Source organism: Kwoniella shivajii, chromosome 3 (genome assembly GCF_035658355.1).
Source record: "Kwoniella shivajii chromosome 3, complete sequence".
Classification (NCBI taxonomy): Eukaryota; Fungi; Basidiomycota; class Tremellomycetes; order Tremellales; family Cryptococcaceae; genus Kwoniella; species Kwoniella shivajii.
Genome location: NC_085910.1, coordinates 2,013,795 through 2,030,937, shown reverse-complemented (window position 1 = coordinate 2,030,937; position 17,143 = coordinate 2,013,795). Strand labels below are relative to the sequence as shown.

The 17,143-nt window shown below is 41.9% G+C and overlaps 6 protein-coding genes across 6 annotated transcripts; 5 read left to right on the top strand and 1 right to left on the bottom strand.

The window, feature by feature from the left end:
• Positions 1–943: 943 nt before the first annotated feature.
• On the top strand, positions 944–1,372 carry IL334_002940 (uncharacterized protein; the record flags this gene model as incomplete). The annotated part of the gene is made up of 2 exons (XM_062934678.1): positions 944–1,081; positions 1,175–1,372. The coding sequence occupies 2 exons, from the start codon at positions 944–946 to the stop codon at positions 1,370–1,372; spliced, it is 336 nt and encodes a 111-aa protein (XP_062790729.1).
• Positions 1,373–2,126: 754 nt separating this feature from the next.
• Positions 2,127–4,480, top strand: IL334_002939 (uncharacterized protein; the record flags this gene model as incomplete). Its single annotated transcript, XM_062934677.1, has 2 exons — positions 2,127–2,201; positions 2,378–4,480. The coding sequence occupies 2 exons, from the start codon at positions 2,127–2,129 to the stop codon at positions 4,478–4,480; spliced, it is 2,178 nt and encodes a 725-aa protein (XP_062790728.1).
• Positions 4,481–4,956: 476 nt separating this feature from the next.
• IL334_002938 (uncharacterized protein) lies at positions 4,957–5,639 on the bottom strand (the record flags this gene model as incomplete). The annotated part of the gene is made up of 4 exons (XM_062934676.1): positions 4,957–4,988; positions 5,101–5,225; positions 5,326–5,498; positions 5,601–5,639. The coding sequence occupies 4 exons, from the start codon at positions 5,637–5,639 to the stop codon at positions 4,957–4,959; spliced, it is 369 nt and encodes a 122-aa protein (XP_062790727.1).
• A 699-nt stretch (positions 5,640–6,338) lies between these two features.
• IL334_002937 (uncharacterized protein) lies at positions 6,339–11,354 on the top strand (the record flags this gene model as incomplete). The annotated part of the gene is made up of 16 exons (XM_062934675.1): positions 6,339–7,095; positions 7,235–7,409; positions 7,482–7,548; positions 7,619–8,026; positions 8,101–8,677; positions 8,769–8,807; positions 8,887–9,034; positions 9,130–9,230; positions 9,294–9,339; positions 9,412–9,483; positions 9,556–9,623; positions 9,693–9,922; positions 10,350–10,510; positions 10,585–11,056; positions 11,133–11,191; positions 11,264–11,354. 16 exons carry the CDS (start codon positions 6,339–6,341, stop codon positions 11,352–11,354), a joined length of 3,471 nt encoding a protein of 1,156 aa, XP_062790726.1.
• A 1,146-nt stretch (positions 11,355–12,500) lies between these two features.
• IL334_002936 (uncharacterized protein) lies at positions 12,501–14,794 on the top strand (the record flags this gene model as incomplete). Its single annotated transcript, XM_062934674.1, has 5 exons — positions 12,501–12,770; positions 12,873–13,295; positions 13,371–13,661; positions 13,737–14,123; positions 14,189–14,794. 5 exons carry the CDS (start codon positions 12,501–12,503, stop codon positions 14,792–14,794), a joined length of 1,977 nt encoding a protein of 658 aa, XP_062790725.1.
• Positions 14,795–15,580: 786 nt separating this feature from the next.
• IL334_002935 (uncharacterized protein) lies at positions 15,581–17,105 on the top strand (the record flags this gene model as incomplete). The annotated part of the gene is made up of 4 exons (XM_062934673.1): positions 15,581–16,601; positions 16,724–16,902; positions 16,962–17,005; positions 17,075–17,105. 4 exons carry the CDS (start codon positions 15,581–15,583, stop codon positions 17,103–17,105), a joined length of 1,275 nt encoding a protein of 424 aa, XP_062790724.1.
• Positions 17,106–17,143: the final 38 nt, after the last annotated feature.

The following is a 17,143-nucleotide window of genomic DNA, read 5'->3' as shown; positions in this document are numbered from 1 at the left end:
GTGATTGTTGGACAAAAATGAGTTCCGCCCGATTGATCGTACACTCGTACCGTTCCGACCGTCTAAACCTCCCTATTGGATGCGTTGTGTTTGTGTAACAACTCCAAACAAACGTCCCTTTCCTCAAGAAGCACTCTTGAATCACAATGGGAAGAGATTTCGCTCGCTGAATGCGCTCAACACCGGAATGTTTGCAGCATAGTATAACACAATGAACAAAGAAAAGCATGATTCCAATCAAGAGAAGTTTGGTCTAATTAGTTCTTCTTCCCTTATCTCTCTTGATCAAATTCATGTAAACCTCATGTTCTCCCCACTTAATACCTTGCAGGTAGGTCATGCCTTTGACTACTCAGTCGACTTGATGTATATATATAAGTATCAATGAACGAGGCAGACATACTTCTTTATCCCTTACTTCCTGTGTAGTCTATTTCATTCTCTTACTCTGCTCAATAAGTGATCGTAATCTCAGCCGCAAGAGATTTTACTGCTGTATACGGATCTTATCATATCTGATCGAGATCGACAAAGGTAACGACCGACGACCAATCTAGCTGGATCTATATATCGAGTACAGATCATCTCGTTGAATTCCTCGCCACTCACTGTCCCCACTTTGTGAAAGGTGGTGATTTCGTTGAATCACACAAACGAGATACACACCTTCAGCATTCGACAGAACATCAATTTCTGATCGTTTGATAGTTATCAAGTGTCAGGAGGATCGTTCTGATCTCTTCAGTCATCTCATCACCTATCTTCCTTGATCTCCATTATTAACTTGTCCAGTTGGATCATATTCGGTACAAGGGACGATCCATCATCGAATTCAAGCAAAGATATAACGCATACCAGAGACTGTCTATACCATCATATAATACTGTAGACACCCCTTCTTGACATCCTTTTCCCCCCAGTCCTTCCTCATCTCATAGCCGAGATGACTTCCATAACGACAACGTCAGGATACTATACTCATGAATCACCTCCATCACCTCCTGCCACAGAACAAGAGAGAGAAAGCATCCCATCTTTGGCTAGAGAGGCATTCGATCTTTTATCACAACAGGAATCCAAGGTGAGTGAGATTGACGGAGTCACTTTGTGTGTATATTCCGAAGCTGATCAAAACGCAAATTGCAAATTGCAATGCCATGCCTAAAATAACAAGATGATGGAGCTCGGCGACTTTATAGCTGAATTAAGAGACTTGGACCTTCGCACGGTTGTGATAGATGAAGTCATGGGGTATATCACTTCGAATGGATGGGTTCAACTTTGGATATGGAAAGGTACTGAAGAAACTTGGATTAGTATCGTAGAGTCAAAGTCGAGATCAGAGTCGAGATCAGAGTCGAGATCAGAGTGACTAAGTTATGTTATATGTCAGATCCCAGTCCTGGTATTGCTTATAATTCTGGTGTTCTTTCTCTGTCTGCATCATTCAAGAGGGAGATGCATGATTTGCTATCTGTTGGTTGATCGAGAAGGGTTACATGTTTTGTATTGTATTCATCACCAACTTTGAAAAGCAAGTCAAACAGAAATGAAGATGATTCAACGGAGAAACTCAGCATTGGAAACTTCATTCTAATTAAATTTAGTCAATTAGCATTTTCGTAATCCCCCATTTGTAATGTGTTTTTTGTATTTTGTAATCTGATTACTAATGAAAGAGCAACAAACAAACAAACAAACAAACAAACAAAGAGTCAACAAACATTTGGGATTGTTTACACGTTTCCAATTTCCTAATGTTTTCCCATTTCCCCCATGATAATCACCCATCATATCATATCATTGGTAATACCCATCTTGTCAAAGCAACAACTACAACTTCAAACGTCCTATCTCTTGCTCAGCGTACTACACTACACCAATACGACAGACCGACAATAACCACGATATATACCAATTCAACGGCTAACGACTCGCCACTTGTCAAAAGTCAAAAGTCAAAAACATCATTGAACCTGAATTTGTGACTAACCACCATACCATCAGTCTGTGCACACATCATCACTTGATCCTCAACCGACAAATAGTCACAATATAGTAACATATCACAACTCCTGATTCTAATAAAGTGCCAGGAAGATCAAGGCAATCAAGTGAAGAGCAATATGGCTAATACAAGGCCTTATACTCGTGAAGAGTTGAAAGGACTTCGAAGAGCCAATCTACAGAATCTCTTCAAAGTGAGTTCAACCATCTTCCAATGAGGTGTCCGAGTACTCTGTCTCTGCATCTTTCCGAGCTACATAAAACCTATCAATTCACCCATGCCTTACAAGCACGATCCAAACTTGTCTCCTATATCTACGACTGCGCTGTGTCATTACTACCGCTAACCTAATCTCAATTTGATTGACAGATCCACAATCTCAAAGGAGCCAATGGAACCAATTCAGTCTTGATTGACTCTTTGGTAGATTACTTCTCTTCTCAACCATATCATACAGCTCATCCATCTTCGGAAAGAGAGAAAGAGAGATCGACTATATCCAAGTCTGTTAACGGAGGAGGTAAAGTAGAAAGTAGATATAGGAATATCCCATCCAATACAAGTAGACCACCAGTCAAAGGGAGAGTCGTATCTATACCCAGTGCACCAATCAGGAGACCGACAGAAAGGAAACAGACTTCAGCTCAAAATAACACTCAAGCTGCGCTGAAGAAATCCACCACCACTGCCACCGCTATACCAGAAAGGTTAACAGAAGATGTGATCATGGATGAGAGAATTATTGAACCTATACAGAGTGACTCTCCTTTAGCACCAGCACCAACACAACAGGAGATTAGCATCACGAATCAACGCTCCCTCCCCACTCCACCCGCATCATCTTCGTCTCATTCGTCCATGTCTAGAAATCAGGTCGAGGCTCTCCTGTCTGCAAACGATGCAAAATGGCAAGCTAAACTAGAAGCTCAACAAGAAGCCTTAGTAGAAATGTTAGAAAGGAAGTTGAATGAGAAAACGGAGAAACTCTTGCTGGAAATATCACAACTCAGAGATCAATGTAATAGATTGACCACAGCCGGATCATCTAAAACTGCAACCAACTTGGAAAGTGGTAGTACCAGGACTTGGTCACCATGGGAAGGAAGAGCTGTATCCCAACCTATCTCTGGACCGTCAAATCCATATGTCCATTCTCTTTTGGGTAAAAGGTCTTCGACACATCCGGAAGAAGATGACAACGAAAGAAGCGAAGCTAAACGAGTTAGATTTAATGGATCTCGTCTGGGCGCTATCGATCATTCAAATGAATCACAACCTAGAACACCTTCACCACAAAAATCATCCGCATTCGGACCGGATTACTTTGCTAATCCTTCACTTACCCCATTACCTGCACAGTCATCCTTGATACCTCGTACACCATCCCCTTCAAGACAAGGTACAGCGGCAGATCACTCTCAAACACCCAAATTACCAAACGAATGGCAAGGTGATGGCGATGTTGATGTTGACGTGGACGGTGATGAAGGTTCACTTTCACCCTCTGAAGATGCAAGTGAGGAACAAAGAACACCAATGGGTGGAGTTGGTATGATACCTCATTTCTCAACTACACCTGAACCACCAACTCGTCGACCAATATCTCCGACGATGGTAATGGAGAGAAGTGTCTCTGCATCCTCTGATAGGTTCACCCCTGGTCGAATGATCAACACGAATTCTACTCCTTCCAATCCAACTCTGACAGAAGAAAGAAGAAGGTCAGAACATATGGAAGGAATCCCATTATCGACTGTCACTGATTTGGAAAGGATTGATGAAATTGATGAAACGAATAACTCAAACCGCAAATTGATCTCACCTAATGGACAATTAAATTTCCCAACAATCAAACCAATTCCAAGATTATCAGGATTAGGTACACCATCCAAATATCAATTACCGAAATCGCCAGCTCATCATCAACATCATCAGAGAGTACCATCCCTCTTAGCTGCTCCGTTATTAGTCTCGCGTAATTCAAGAGCGGAATCTGAATTACCAACACTTCGAGTACCTTCAACTAGAGGTCTAAGTCCACCTCCTAGACCAAGATCAGCGAATGCGATACATGGTGCATCAACTCCACCAAGAACAATGTTCCCTTTGAATCTCCCTGAACCAGATATCGGTTCAGAAAGAATCAGATCAGCTTCAGCTGATTATATGCATGTTGCGATGCATGGCCTGGAAGATGATTTAGATTTCGATGATGATTCACTGTTACATCCTTCGAGTAATGCAATGGCAACAACAACCAGTCTTCACAACAATCAAACAAGTTGGTTGGGCACGAGCACGAAACAGAAACAGAAACAAAACGAATTACCAACTCCTGGACACAGAACTTTACTTGGAACAGAAAGATACAACGATAAGAGATTTGGCGATATTCCAGTTTCATTCCCTTCTTCTGGAATTTGGGAAAGTCCAAATTCAAGAGAAACTTTAATGCCTCCCACGCCATTTTGAAAATTAAATCGATAAAAGGGGAATACAGATACAACAATGCACGGGACAGAACTTGGTGCTACGGAGTCTCAGTGTTATGAACCTCGCAATTATCATCACAATTACCTTTCTCGATTTTATTGCTGTACATTCAAGAACCACGTACATATATACATATATTACCCGTTTCTTGTCATCCATCCAGTCTTGCTTGCCCATCCTTTCCTCGGTCTTTGATATGATCAGTAGGCTAATTTCCATGTGAAAATCTATCCAAACATCGATATAAGTATAATATATATATATAATATACATTACATAGCGATGAAAATGATGAAAATGATCCGTGTATACAGTTTACTTCAGTTTCGCGATTCTTGTTAGCGAGAACTACAATTGCTGTCCTTACTGATGGGAATGGTAGGGAAGAATACCATTACATCATTCGCACGAGGATCGCTCTGTGCAGGAGAAATAAAATACATGAATTATCATTTCTACAAATCAACGCCTCGATCGTTCTTCTGAGCTATAAAGTATAGGTGAATATTCACGATTATGATGATGCTGAAATGATAAAATGGATGGTAAGTAAAAACGTTTCCTATCAATAACGGAAGAGTCGACAAAACATAACTCACGCTCGTTAACTTTCATTTGAGCTTGACCTTTATCGTGTTGAAGGTTACCTGAAGTTTGTTGAGTTTTATCTCCAGTAATAGCTCCCACTATTGAATCTTTTTTGCCTTCCAATCTGTCTCCGGCACTATATACCATCAACCAAAAAAAAATAGAAGCAAACAACACCCATATGAGATTAGTACAATAATAATGAAACTTTGGATGTGATGATGACATTCACTTACCCTTCTACGTAACCTTGTGCTTTGGCAGCTGTGATTTCAGCTTCACCTTGATCATGTTGTTTTTGACCTGCGGTAGTCCACGAAGAGGGTTCAGTAGATCCTCCGACAGCTTGATAAGCTGTTTCAATAGTGTTTCCAACTAGAACTTTCGCTGTTCCAACGAGCGAGTTGATCTATTGTTTCGCAATGGAATGTAAGTCTTTCCGCAGCATAGTGATAACAACACATCACCGCATCACAACATCACAGCACATAGAGAAGAGGGGGAAACTGACTTGTCCGTTGGTCTTGGAAGGTTCGGCAGAATCTGACATTGTGGGGTTGTTCTTTTGTATCAGCTTGGTTGGGAGTGAGTGGCAATTGAAAGTTGAATGATTGGTGAATGAAGAGTAATAAGAGAATGGGAATCCGTTATCTTTACCGGGTTATATATACATTTTATATCCCATCTTTTTGTGGGATTTTGTTTGTTGACACGTTATGGGATAAAGTGACATCAGCATGTACTCAGCGCTGACGTCATATCTTTTAGAATGAATGGGATATTCAAGAGCCACATGGCTCGTCCCTCGGCATTATGAATTGTAATAATATGTGTGAGGTGACCACGCTTCCCCCACATGTTTTGGAGAAAGAAGTGGGATCCCACGGGTGCAACATTAAGCGGAGTCAGGCACGGATGTGGAGGGGTTAAATAAGATGTAATCATAATAATAAATGGGGGTAAATAGCCGATTGGGAAAAGAAAATGAACCGAAACAATGGGAAATATGGGAATCATGTGGTCCTGATTAAGGTAAATTCAACTGTCCACTCACTTGCTCCCATATCATTGCCTCACCACATCTCTCTATTCACCAGCTGGTTACTGTAGCAACTTACCGAATCAATATACTGTGATCGATATCCGCGTCCACCACGACAAAAAAACAGACTTCCGAGATTGACATCCCAAAAGATTATATCGATATCGAAGAACCATCTCCTTCTGAACGAGAAGGAAACAAGTCTTGATGGATTCTACATCCAATTACACATCAAGGCCTTACAACAATAACAATAACAGTAATACGACTCCATCACCTTTCCATACTTCGCCACAAACGATACCGGGTAGTGGAACAGCCAATACTTCACCTCATTCATCAATTTTAAGTGGTAGTAACAACAACACAGGTACAGGTACAGGTACAGGTGCTGGAACGGGTACTCATCCATCGCCTTTAGTTCCAGCATATCTAACAAGATATCCGAATCCAAGTCTGAATCCTGCTACCTCGACGTCGAACCTGGATACCTTGCTCGCGTTATCAACGCCTAATTTGAGGAATAACAATAATAATATTGAAATGTATGGTGGTAGATCAGATCACCATAGTTACAATCGTTCACAACATCAACATCAGCAACAACATAGTCATTCAGCTACAGGTTGGCCAGCTCTACCATCCTCATCTTCTTCTACTGGAACTGGAAATGCAGGAAGTCAACATTATGCGAGGGATATGAAAGAAGATCGAGGTTGGAACAATAATGATGAAAGGGAATATTCAGCTCATTCTTCTTCCTCAACAAGAGGTAATAATAACGGAAACAGTTCAAGATATAATAATAACAACAACAATCATGATTCGCATCCAAATTCAGGTTCTAATGGAAATGGGAATGTTTCCAATCCAATACCACCTAATCCACCTGTAAGACAATCAAGCCAAGTTTTCCCGAGTGCAGGTCCAACTGCTAAAAGAGGTAGTAAAGCTTGTGTAGCGTGTGAGTTTACCTGGCCTTGTCGTGTAATGTGAAACATCCTAATTTCCCAACCTATCTCTCGAGCATTTCGATTCTGCTCGTTCATATCCCCTCATCAATCAGCTCGCAGCCAGAGACTTGAGCTGACAGAAATACACAGGTCGAAGGGGTAAGAATAGATGTGAATGGGATCCATCAGGATCAGCTTCATCATGCAGAAGATGTCTGTTAAATGGAGTTCCGTGCGTTTTCGAAAAAGCAGCTGAGAAAGGAAATACCGGAAGGAATAGGAATGGAAGTGTCGCTCAGAGTGATACCACCGGAGAAGCAGATAAGTTAGTGATGACTATTCTCTCGTTTGACCGAAAAAAGAGGAACAAGTTTACTGACGTTTTTTGGTTCAGTAGTCGAGTGACTCATTTAGAAAAGACTGTTCAGTCTTTGACTCAAAGTCAGGATCAAATACAGAATGTTGTGAGTTATTGATGTCACTTTTCTTCCAGATGCTTACAACTGAAATCTGTATCTCCACAATTTGGATCAGCTGCAACAAATCCTACAACTCTTACCACAAAGCCAACATTCACTTCAAACACCTAACACATCTACATTACCCTCATACATGTCTTCGGGCCATAACGAACATCCTACAGCTGTGCCTACATCCAGTATCTTTCCATCTTCCGTATCGCCTCCTTCGATATTCTCAACAAATCCAGCAGGAGAGGGGGCAATTCAAATGGATCACAGAAATAACAACAACAACAACAACAATAATAATAGTAACACTTCAAGACAAGATGAAATCATGATTCAAGCTTTTACAGCTGGTCATGATGGTAGGAACAGATCACCTTCGAATACAGCTTCTGGAAGAATCAATCCTTCAGGTAATCATTTCCCAACCCCTGGCAAAAGAGATTTTCCTAAATTACCTGGGTTCGCTCCACCTGTAAGTCCACTCAATTTCAGCTGTTTCTGATGTAGTATTTGACACGCCATTGTACTGATTCATTGTCACTCCAGGCCCATCAATTCGGTACTTACGGAGTCATCCCGCTGCCTTCCGCTCCACCTTCACCATCACGATCAAGACATTCATCCAGATCATCCTCGTCGCACTCTGCAGCATCTTCATCTGCTATACCTAGGGAAACACTTACAGCACCCATCCAAGCTTTACAGGCACTAGCAAATGCAGCTGATCAAGCTGCACAAATAGCGAAAACGTCACCTGACCATCAATTGGTCCGTACGGAAGAAGGCGATGATGAAGAAGAAGACGCTGATATGAAAGATTTGGGAATATTGACATCAGATCATGATGGTTTAGACGAGGATAATCGCGGGAGATCAAGAAAAAGGAAAAGAGTAGCGATAGATCCTAAATCCTTTTCATTAAGAGTGAAGAAAAAGAAAAGACCAGATCCAACGCCGAGAAACCCTTTCCCGGACGTGGTAACAAAAGGTCTAGTATCAGAAAGTGAAGCTAGAGAATTATGGGATATCTTCTTCAAGGGTTGTCATTACTTCGTGCCGTTATGGGATAAGAGTTATGACACGTACGAAGAATACATTGTCAGGACACCGTTTTCGATGGATGGTGAGTATTTTCTACAACCTGATCACACTTCCACTGTTGGTCTTGTGTTATACCACACCAGTCAAGCTGAATATATAATGGCTCTACGTAGGTCTTCTTGCCGTTGCCGCTAAAATCAGAGCTGGGAATGGTGAGTGGCTGATCTTTTCCATTCCTGCTACGACATTCACCGGAATGTCTTGACTGACCTGAATATTTCTGGATTTCAGGCCCACTAGGTCAAACGTTCCATAGATGTCTTGAAGAAGCTCAAGGTATCGCTCGATCAACATTGTTTGGTCCTATAGTGAGGAAGGAAGCTGTCATGGCAATGTTGATTCTAAGTGTGTGGAGCCAAAATGGTTGGCTGCCTTGTGGGTAAGTGAACCCTCCGAGTTGAAAAGAATATGCCAATACTTGCAGGATATTCCCTTACCGCGAAAAAATTGGCTGACTTCGACATTAACCACCAGACATGCACTCCGAATGGGTTTGGATATGAACCTTCATCGAGCATTAGATCGATTAGCCAATAAAGACGAAGCAAGATCTGAGATGGATGAAAGGGATCTAGGTGAGCTGACCTTTCCCAGTCTATCCTGACTGACCGTATCAGCAAAGCTAATCAGAACAACAGTGGTATCCGCGAGGATCTGGTTGAATTGCTATATGCATGAACATCTGTATGTACACGCTTCCCCTGTTTTTATCATCGTTTCGAAATGCCAAGGTTGACTTTCCCCTATATGATGCAGTGTCAGTCTGGGTACTGGAAAACCGTTACTGTTACGAGATGACTCCTCTGTTAGAGGTGCAAGGGTGCTACTGTGAGCTATTCATTAGGACGCCCATTCACCTTTGTCCTACACTCGCTGATAGACTATTCTTTTGGGCCTTAGATCACATCCAATGTCATCTGAGACAGATATGAGATTGGTTGCAGGCGTCGAGTTGGTCAATCTTCGAAGTGAGTTGGACTACTTTTTTGTTGCCGGCACATGCACGGGATCTTGCGGCTAAGTGTGATTCTCTGCAGTCCGAATATTAGAACATTTGACTCCCCTGCACGGTAAAATCGATTCAGCAACTATATCATTCGTTAAAAGAATGTTATCAGATTTAGGCTCGTGGTACAAAGAGTGGTATTCAATTCATAGAACAAGATATGATGATGAAGATGTTTTGGTCAAATTATTGGAAACGGAATTGTGTTATGCTCAATTGTGGACCGTCTGTGTGGCTCTAAGAGGAAGTCAATGGGATAAAGTGAGTCGACCGTTTCTGTATTCGAGTGTGGGCGAGCTGTATAAGTGGATGGTCAGGTCTATTTGGTGAAAGAAAGGAGGATGAGCAGGCGAAATGTGGGGGATAGGGTAAATATGGAACTGAGGATGCAGAAATGACAAACGCTTGTGCGGGAAACGAGGAGGTGGAAATGTATGACGGGGGCAGGGGATAAGCAGGTGAGATGATGGGGAGGGGGCAGGAGAGGAAGAGGGGACACGAGAGAAGAGAAGCGACGCGAGAGGGGGAAAGTACCAGGAGAGGGAGAGCAAGGACAGCGAGAAAGTAGGGAGAACGGGAAAGGGACGAACGGGACGAGATGGGGAAATTTCAAGGCCTGAGTGAAAGAGTGGAAGGGAACCATAGAATAATAGTAACATATACATGCTGACACCGTCTAATATTACAGCTCGCCCCGGATCAACGAGAACTTGCATTCCAGGCAAAAGACGTCTCCTTCAGATGTCTCGAGATCTTCTTACGATGCGACAACTTCAGGAAACACCTTAAGTACGCTACACATGATCAACTTGTTTCTGTAGCGTTTGCCGCTGTTTTCTTGCTAAAAATGTGGGTATTCTCCCATCTGAGTCCATTCTATTATAGCGAGAAGGCAATTGCTGATGCTATGCACTCTCGTTCAGTGCCATGTTGTATCCCACCTCTGTTCCTCTACCATTCTTGATCTCTCAAGTGACTCAATTGGCGCATCTACTTTCAGCCGAGTGTTTCGCTGAAAGATACGCCTTGACACTAAGGCTGATGTTATCCAATTTCAGAAAGAAGACAGGTGCAATGTCAACTATGCCTGGAACGCCAAGAATGACACAATTCAATTCTGGTGGAATCAACAACAACCAAAGTCAAACATTACCCTCTGCGCCTGGTACGAACGTATCAGCTATTGGCGATTTAGATGGCGGATTGCAGAGTTTCTTGAGTCTACCCAACTTTGATGGTTTGGACACAAATCCTACCTCAAGTAATAACGATCCAACCAATGGAATGGGCATGTTTGGCGTGACTGATCAAATGTGGGATATGACTGGATTGGAAGGTTTCAATTGGCCAACTGAATTCAGTCCTTCTGCTTTACCTGTCTGGTTACAAGATGGAGTGAGTCTTCCCATCCCCTCTCTGTCTTTCTAACACACCTCATATCCGTGATACTGATCTTCAATGTTCATTGCAGAATGTGACAGATCTTGGACTTCCCGCAGACGGATCTGACTCACTTTTCTTACCTCCCGAGTAAGTTTTCCTCAAATTGCCTCCGAGTGGATGGGATCACACTGATAGCTGATCTCGCTTGCTTTCCGATAGACTGGCAAATCTATTCCTACCTTCCACTCTTCAATCGGTTGATCAATACGTCCTACCCGATAGCGGCGATGTTGGTGCAGAAGCTTGGTAATCATTATAAATCATAAATCGAACGGGCTTGAAAGGACGATGGTCGAGACCATTTATGGCAGTAAAGAAATAACCGGCTAACACGAGTACAGAGCTCAGGTTTAATGGGATCCTATTAGTCCGTAGTACGAAATTTCCCTTTGTTATTGTCGATATCCAGAGGAGAGGACTCTAGCTTAGTGTGCTACTCGCAAGGCTTAGAATGGGAAAAAGGGAAAATCGAGGATCGTGAAAGGGCTGTATTCGCTTATCCGGTTATGATAATCTTATCTCTTCCTTGAAATTATGTCCCTGTGTTTTACCATTGTAGTGATACATCTACGTGTTCTGTTCTCTCACCCTTCGGTATTGTATGTGCGAGATGAAGGATATGGACCATACCGGTTTATATAACCGTGTTGAAACTGTGTCTCTTTGCAATGGTTTAGCCCCAAGTATGAAGCAGATGAATTATCCTTTTTTGTTGACCCTACTATATCCGCCGCCGCCGGTTCCAGCGTTAATTATGGTGACTAAGTTTCCCCTCCCCGAGATTACCGGACGGCCGTAAAGAATGCAAACTACGAGTGATGAATCCCGAAATGATCCTTTCCGGGTTTGAGGTATAATTGCCTTATCGGGTAATTGCTTGATTGATTGACTGATGTTTTTGCCGCATGAGGTGATGATGGTTCCGGGCGCCTTTGGGATGATGATGATGAATTGGGTGGAGATGAGATGTCGAGAAAACCAAACACCAAGTGAGTGGAAATTTTCTAGAAGATCTGATTATTCATCAAAACTACCATCGCCTGTTTATCTACCATCTCTTCTTCCTCCAATACATATATATATATCTAGATATAGATACTAGATATAGATATATAACCATCCACATTTTATCATCGCCACTTGAAAACTTGAAAAACTTGAAAAATCTTAATCAATTCATCGCTCAACTCCGAGATTCATCACACGGCGCCCTTTTCTCAGTCACATTTGAATCGGAATTAGATTTGTATAAAAGAGAGTCAGATCGAATTGATTCTTAAATTGTATTACCTGGTCTGCTTTTTTGTGCACATACCACTGTCACTCTTATCAGAATAAACCAAAAGTACTTATTGCGCATAGGCATCGTAGAAAGGTTCCATAGACGTCAAAAATCATGTCGCGAGCATCATCAACTATAACGCATATAGGCGAACCATCAACACCTTCATCACCTAGAAAACAATCAACCACTTTAGATAATAAACCGATATCATCACACACATTAAAGAAGTATCCATGGAGACCTTATGTCACGCCGTTCGAAGAGATTTTGGCTAAAAATTATCAAGGTAATGGTACGAATGAAGATCCATATATAATCGATTGGATACCCAATGACAAAGAAGATCCTCAAACTTGGCCTGCTGTATACAAATGGACCTGCGTGAGTTACTTACTATCATAACACATCTCTATCTGTATATAATTTACTGTACTACGTACGAGTACTGATGACATATCCCTTTTGAATTGTGTATAATAATAGATCGCTGTCGTATCATGGCTTACATTAGCAGTGGCACTTTCGTCATCGGCATACACCGGTGGTGCAGAAGACCTAATCACTGAATTTCATACATCATACGAATTAGTGGTGGCGGGTGTATCTTTATTCGTCGTTGGATTCGCGTTCGGACCTCTATTCTGGGCACCGATGTCCGAAGTTTTCGGTAGAAGATTATCATACATAGTCTCCTACGCCTTTTTGACTATTTGGACAGGAGCAGCTGCCGGTTCCAAGAACATGGCTCAGCTCCTCGTTTTCAGATTTTTGGCAGGTTTATTCGGTTCATCTCCTTTAGCAAATGCAGGAGGTACCATCTCAGACGTCTTGGATGCCAATCAAAGAGGTTTAGGCATGGCTTTGTTCTCTGCCGCACCGTTCCTTGGACCATCTCTTGGACCAATCGTGAGTCATCCGTATCATCAAACATTCAAAGACGATTGCTTATCATTGCCGTGTTTTGTTTCTCTTCATTTTCAGACCGGTGGTTTCCTAGGTCTCAAAGCCGGCTGGAGATGGGTAGAGGGATTCTTGTGTATCTTCGTCGGAGTGATGCTCATCATGGTTGCCCTACTTGGATCGGAAACTTACGCGCCTTACTTGTTGAGGAAACGAGCTGCAAAACTTAGCAAAGTTACTGGAAAAGTCTATCGATTTAGAGGAGATGCCAAGAAGCCTTTGGTCGTAAAAGAGCTCTTCCAAGCGTCCCTCGTTAGACCTTGGAAATTCTTGATCTTCGAGCCCATCGTTTCCATCTTATCAGTGTACATTGTAAGTGTATCCATCCATATTTACCCATAACCTCATCATTGTCGCTGATCCTGTTCATTTTGAACCTTTTCAAAGGCCCTTATTTACGGTATCCTTTATCTCAACTTCGCTGCTTACCCAATCGTCTTCCAGCAAGGTCACGGGTGGAATGTCGGTATCGGAGGATTAGCTTTCTTAGGTGTATTGATCGGTACTGTTTTATCAGTTATAGTTTCAATCGTTTGGGTGAATCCTCAATATGTCAAAACAGCAAAAAGGAAAGGTGGAAGAGCCGAACCTGAAGATAGATTACCTTCTGCTATCTGGGGAGGAGGTTTGATCGTACTTGGTTTAGCTGGTTTCGCAGCTACTGACGGACCAAATGTTCATTGGATCGCTCCTATCATTTTTGGTATTCCTTTCGGTCTAGGTTTGATCATCGTCTTCTTGGCTGTTTTAGGTTATTTAGTTGACAGTTACACTGTGAGTCAAAACATTATTTTTACATTTAGATGTGATAAGACAAAGTCGCTGATACACTGGAACAGATCTACGCCGCCTCTGTTCTCGCGGCGAATTCAGTCCTTCGATCATTATTCGGTGCTGCGTTCCCCTTATTCACTCGACAAATGTTCGCCAAATTGGGTGTTCACTGGGGTGTCGCATTACCTGGATTCTTAGCATTAGCTTGTATTCCATTCACCTGGATGTTTTACAAATACGGAGCTAAGATCAGAGCTAAATGTAAATACGCTTCTGATGCCGAAAAACAAATGGCAATGATCATGGCGGCTAGAATGGCTCAATCGAAGAGGGATGACGAAGAAGCCGCTATCGCATCAGGTAGAACCACCCCTGCTCATGCTCCTGTCCCTGCTCATCAAGTCAAGACGGAAGGACAAGGAATCGATCAACAACCTGCAGAACAACAAGGTGGAACAGGAAACAAACCTCTAGTAGAACAAGAAAACCAAATCGGATTATCATCAAATATCCCATCACATATCCCCCAACATCTACATCACGAATGGACAATATATGAGGTTTTGGCAGATAGAGACGAAGTCGATCTTGAAGATGATGAAAGAATCAGATTAAATGAATTACATGAAAAATTCGATTATCAAAAAGCGAACAAACATCCCAGAGCATAAATTCGTCGCTTTGATAGAAACTAGGAAGTTGGGAAGTGTATTGTTGGAATAGTAGGAAGAAGGACAAGGTCTGACCTTGGAGTGGAACACAGGGGGAATGGGATCTTAACGAACAAACAAATAGAATTTGACGAAATAGAAAAATACTTATAATAATTTAACAATTGACTGACTTATAGAATAATTGCACCCAAAAACCCCATAGAACATCAGTATGCTAATACCACATTACGGATTGGACAGCAAGGCATCCCAATAAATAGATTAATCTCAGATCTTATTGATCCAATGCATCTTCATATCTACCATCCCATGTCCCATAGATAACTAGATGACCTGCTCTTGCTTTGTATATGAGATCAAAGAGCGGAGATGGCCGACGGGATGAAAATGAGATGATCACGATTATTACCAATCATCACAAATTTCGTCATTCTCATTCCTCAATCCTGCCCATTCCCGTAAACGATCATTCTCCCATCTTTGATCTGGAGTGATATCGAGGACAACGGCCAACAACCGACGACGAAAGGACCAACAACCAACAGGGGGACTTGGAAAATAAGGTGGAAGACACTCGAATTGTGATAGAAATCCATCTTCATACCCTTTCCTCGTCAAGTCGCACACCAGATATCGCATGCTGTAACTCCCGTCGACATCATCCTAGCACCACACAAAGACACTCGATACTCATAAGATCCCACTGGACCTCCTTCCCGTTCCCGTTCCATTTCCCCTTCCCACTTATCTCGAAGTAGCTGGTATCAAAGCGAAGATATCAAGATGTCATCTTCAATTACATCGGCTCAATCTGCATCTCAGCAACAAGGCCAACCCAAAGGTTTATACATTTTCACCACTTCTCAAATCCCACTATCCGTTCGATATCCTCATCCTCGTAAACCCAACTTAGTCCTTCCCTCTCTGATTCATAGGACACTTCATAATTCTTTAGATGGAGATTCACCTTCTATCGCATACTACCCGTCTAATTCTTCATCCTCTTCTTCATCTTTGGTCACCGATACCGATGACGATATCAAGGGGCGGAAAGGGAAAGTGATTATACCTCATCCAGATGGATTGATCAAACATGATATACCATCTTCGTCTCAGTCATTACCACCTCATGATTATAACGCTTCAGCTCAAAATCAATCTCAAAGTAATGGTGAAATCAATGGAACTGGCATAAACGATATCTCAGCAGATTATCTGGTGGATTTAGAACTCACCGTCAAGCTTCATCTAGTCGGATCATCGTTACCATCATCATCATCATCATCATCATCATCATCATCATCATCTGGTTCATCGTCATCATCATCATCTGAACGCGAAAGTGAGCAAACCCGATGGGTAAAGGAATCATTATCTTTATTAGAAGAATATAAAGGATTGAACAAGAATAGTATTGACACTTTATTAATTGGATACAAAGGTGTTGATTATAGAGGATCAAAAACCGTTGCCAGTGAAATGTTCGGTTGTGGTACAGAAGGTCTAGAAGCTCCAAACACTGAAATCATTTCTAAAGAATTAGAACAACATGTTATTGAATCTTGGAAAGAAATCTCACGATATCTCACTGCGGGTGATAAAGAATCAAAAACCACACCTAAATTGAAACTAGGTACTTTGTATTCACCTTTGGGATTATTGAAAAATCTCGTCAAAGAAGATATAGGTATAAGAGTAAACGCTCTTGATACTCCTGATTGTCATCATTTACCTAAAGAATATACAACGTATGCAAAAGAGAATGGAATTCAACTTTGGGCAGGTGGTGGTGGTGAAGGTTCAGGTAAGTTTTTTGAATCGTTCATTCTGAGCCAAACAAAGAGATGAATAGAGGATACAAAGTGTTCTACATCGTAGTACCGTAAGGGAAAGAAGAAGACTTGCTGAACAGGTTCTCTGTTATAGATCCCCTCCCTTCTGCTCATTTGCACAACCTCCTTCAAGAGTTCTCAGGCAAAGTGGACGATTTGACCGAAAGTAAGGTAGACACTGCCCGACTGGAGAAGTTGATAGGATTGAGAGAAGACGGGTTGAAATTCAATCAAGACGACGAGAGCGCTGTAGATGTAAGATGGGTATTGAGCGTGAGTTCCAAAGTATTCGCAAGGTATTTCGAACCATATCGCTGATCGGAAAGACATAGTATACACTCGTATCGAAGACTAGAAATGTAGTAAAAGATAAAGGGTAAGGCTGATCTCGGATGATATTGGCTTCGTATATTTTACTTTACTGACAAGCACAATAAAATTACAGATATATCGTAGCAGCAAATTTTACTCCATGAAGCAGCAAATTTAAATTTGCTATAGTGAAATAGAGTGT